Below are 2961 nucleotides of genomic sequence, written 5' to 3'. Positions count from 1 at the left end.
GCGCGCATGTGCAGTTGGCTCGTGAGGGTTATTTCCCAGGTCAGAGCTACCTGAACTTTAATGTGATGGATGCTTCTAGTATCATGAACAACTTCTTTGCCGGCCTTGGCTTCAGAACTGAGACAACCGATGGACTCATGTTCTTCCACAAAAACCAGGTCAGAGGAAACCCTCAACCACTTCCTGTTGACCGTTGCCTCTCAGCTGTCTGTTTCCCGTATTCTTCTTCTGTCCTGATCTGTTGGATCTATGATGTGCTGACTTCTTCCTTGTTTCAAACTCTTGTGATTTTCTGTGGCCACAGGAGGATGTCTGTCAGGTGTTTTTGCAGAAAGGCCACATCGTTGTGCAAGCTGGCAACAAGGCGATTAAAACGCAGAAGACGTACAACGATGACATCAGTCATTATGTCACCATATACAACAACGTGACCGGGTAGGATGCAGCGGTTACATTTTCCTCGCATCCACAGGAAGCAGCGTTCCGAGTGTCATTTGACCTCTCTGCTCGTTTCTCAGGATACGTCTGTACGTGGATGACGTGCTGGAGACATCGACTCAGACCACAGTGAACCCAACAATGAAAACTGTCTTGTCCACAATGGGAAACACCTTCCTGGGAGGAATGCCCGAAGGCCCGAACAACCTGGTTGGATGCATTACTAATGTTTTCATCAAGAGGTTAGTTAAAAATGACTTTCATGAGCCGCCTTCATAGATTGACTCATCAGCCTGTGTGAAATGATTGAAACGATTAAAGCTGTTGTGTGAGTTCAGCTTGGATTGTAATGTTTTTGTTTGCCATCTGCAGGGAAACGCAGGAGGTTCTGGACCTGCTGAAAGCCACTGGCAACGTAGATGTTTCTATGAAGTGTCCTGCTGCTAAACAGCCTCAGCAGATCATTGCTGCTCAACCAAAACAGAGCAACAAGCGCAAGGTACACACAGCAACAAGTGAAGGTACACACACAACAACAAGTGAAGGTACACACACAACAACAAGTGAAGGTACACACACAACAACAAGTGAAGGTACACACACAGCAACAATAAGACGTGACTGTGATAAATTCAAGGTTTTCTCTCTTAGGGGAAGCTGAAGAAGCCGTCAGGATCTCGCAGTCGTAACACTAGGGACTCGTGTCAGGGTGAGCTGTCACACCACGAGAGGGGAGCGACGCACTTCAGTGGCTCCACCCACAGCTTCCAGAGATACGACATCCTGCCCAGTTCGTTCGGCTCCACGTGAGTGTGAAAGAAACTTTAAGAGATCCAGTCCCTTTCTTTCTAAGCTCCTTGCATGCCATCATCTGGATGACTGAGAACCTACACAGACACAAGCTGCTAAACAGACTCCGCCCCCTCGTATTCAAGGACCAAACTACAGCTCAGATACTCGTGTTTCTCTGTCTGCAGGCCTCACATCTCCATGCTGTTGAGGATCAACTCATCTGACGGGCTGGTGCTGAGCGCCACCAGCAGGCAGCGAGGAGGAGGCGCGATGACGCTTAGAGTCTCAAACGGCCACCTGCTGCTTCAGTTTGGGAAGAAGTTTAACCTACGCAGCTACAGGAAATACAACGACGACCAGTGGCACACGGTGAGCAAGCACAAAAACACAAACACATGCACACGAGCGCACATACTTGTTTTCATAACTTAGTGAGGACATCTCATTGACATAATGCTTTCCCTAGCTGCTTACCCATCAAAAGTGAATGCCTAACCCTCAGCCTAATCCTAACCATAACCTAACTGTAACCCTGACACTAAAACCAGGTTTTGGTTAGCGTGTTAGCGTTGAGCTAACGTTTTTTGCTACCAGCTGTGTTTGTGTCTCAGACCCACCTGAGTTTACCTGAATGATGTAACCTGATTGCTCCGTGTCCCTGCAGGTGTTCATAAAGCTTGAAGGGCAGAAGATGAGTCTGATTGTGGACGGTATCAGTGTTCAGTCCAACAGGATATCTGGACGAGACGGGACTCGTCTCACCGCACCGTTATACGCAGGAGGAGTCCCTGCCTCTGTGGCGGTAAGCGTTTCTCCTGCTGGTTCCACGCTCAGGCTGACACCTCTGTGCAGTGAAGGTCGCGCCTTTCTGCTCTTCTTCACGCTGGGTACTGAAGCTCTGCTCTTTCTTAACCTCAGGGTCCGGGTTCTTCCGGGTTTGTGGGGTGCATCCGGGATCTGATGCTGAACGGAGCCCCTGCAGGAGACCCCGCTCAAAGCCAGGGGACAGTGCCCTGCTTCGCGACCCCTCTGCAGCCCGGAGCCTACTTTTCTGGACGGGGAGGACACATCATGATCGGTACGTACCATTAGTTTCTGTGCACGTGTTGGCCACATTGGGTCGTCATGTCTGAGCGGCGCCTGTGTCCCTCCCTGCAGATGAGTCCTTGGCTCTGAGTCGGGATCTGGAGATCCAGCTTGAAGTTCGACCCATCGTGGACTCTGGGCTGCTGTTGCATGCTGGGACATCGTCTGACCACCACCTGAGCTTAATTCTCATCCAAGGAAAGGTGAGACTCGGGCAGCGTTTCTCCTGAACGTGGTCTACTTGCTGTTTTTCAGGTTTTAAATTTGTGATGTCAAATATTTTTATTTCTGAATGTTTTTATATCATAACTTAAATAAATGACTCAGTTTCCTCTGAAAAGACGACATAAAGGAGTCAGCGTGTAACAGCCAGACCTCTAAATAAGACCTGAACATCAGCTTAGAGCTGCAGGTATCCTCAGTTTGCAGTGCCCCACTGTTCCCCACTCCCACTCAAATCAGTTCAGTTTTATTTACACAGCGCCAAATCACAACAACAGTCGCCTCAGGGCTCTTTATATTGTAAGGTAGACCCTACAATAATACATACAGAGAAAACCCCAACAATCATATGACCCCCTATGAGCAAGCACTTTGGCGACAGTGGGAAGGAAAAACTCCCTTTTAACAGGAAGAAACCTCCGG

The 2961-nt window shown here is 49.0% G+C and overlaps 1 protein-coding gene across 1 annotated transcript in view; it reads left to right on the top strand.

Moving 5' to 3' along the window:
- Positions 1 to 2961, top strand: part of lama5 (laminin, alpha 5) — a gene marked incomplete in the record, with an annotated part of 92041 nt that overhangs the window by 85043 nt on the left and 4037 nt on the right. Inside the window, 9 exon segments of the mRNA XM_042225104.1 lie at positions 15 to 158; positions 305 to 435; positions 519 to 680; positions 811 to 937; positions 1090 to 1244; positions 1416 to 1599; positions 1895 to 2032; positions 2149 to 2308; positions 2389 to 2519. Coding sequence (XP_042081038.1) covers positions 15 to 158; positions 305 to 435; positions 519 to 680; positions 811 to 937; positions 1090 to 1244; positions 1416 to 1599; positions 1895 to 2032; positions 2149 to 2308; positions 2389 to 2519 — 1332 coding nt within the window.

Source organism: Haplochromis burtoni, unplaced genomic scaffold (assembly GCF_018398535.1).
Source record: "Haplochromis burtoni strain Fernald_Lab_line unplaced genomic scaffold, NCSU_Asbu1 Contig_159, whole genome shotgun sequence".
Taxonomy (NCBI): domain Eukaryota; kingdom Metazoa; phylum Chordata; class Actinopteri; order Cichliformes; family Cichlidae; genus Haplochromis; species Haplochromis burtoni.
Note: the sequence above shows the minus strand (reverse complement) of the source record. Positions and strands in the feature narration are given on the sequence as shown.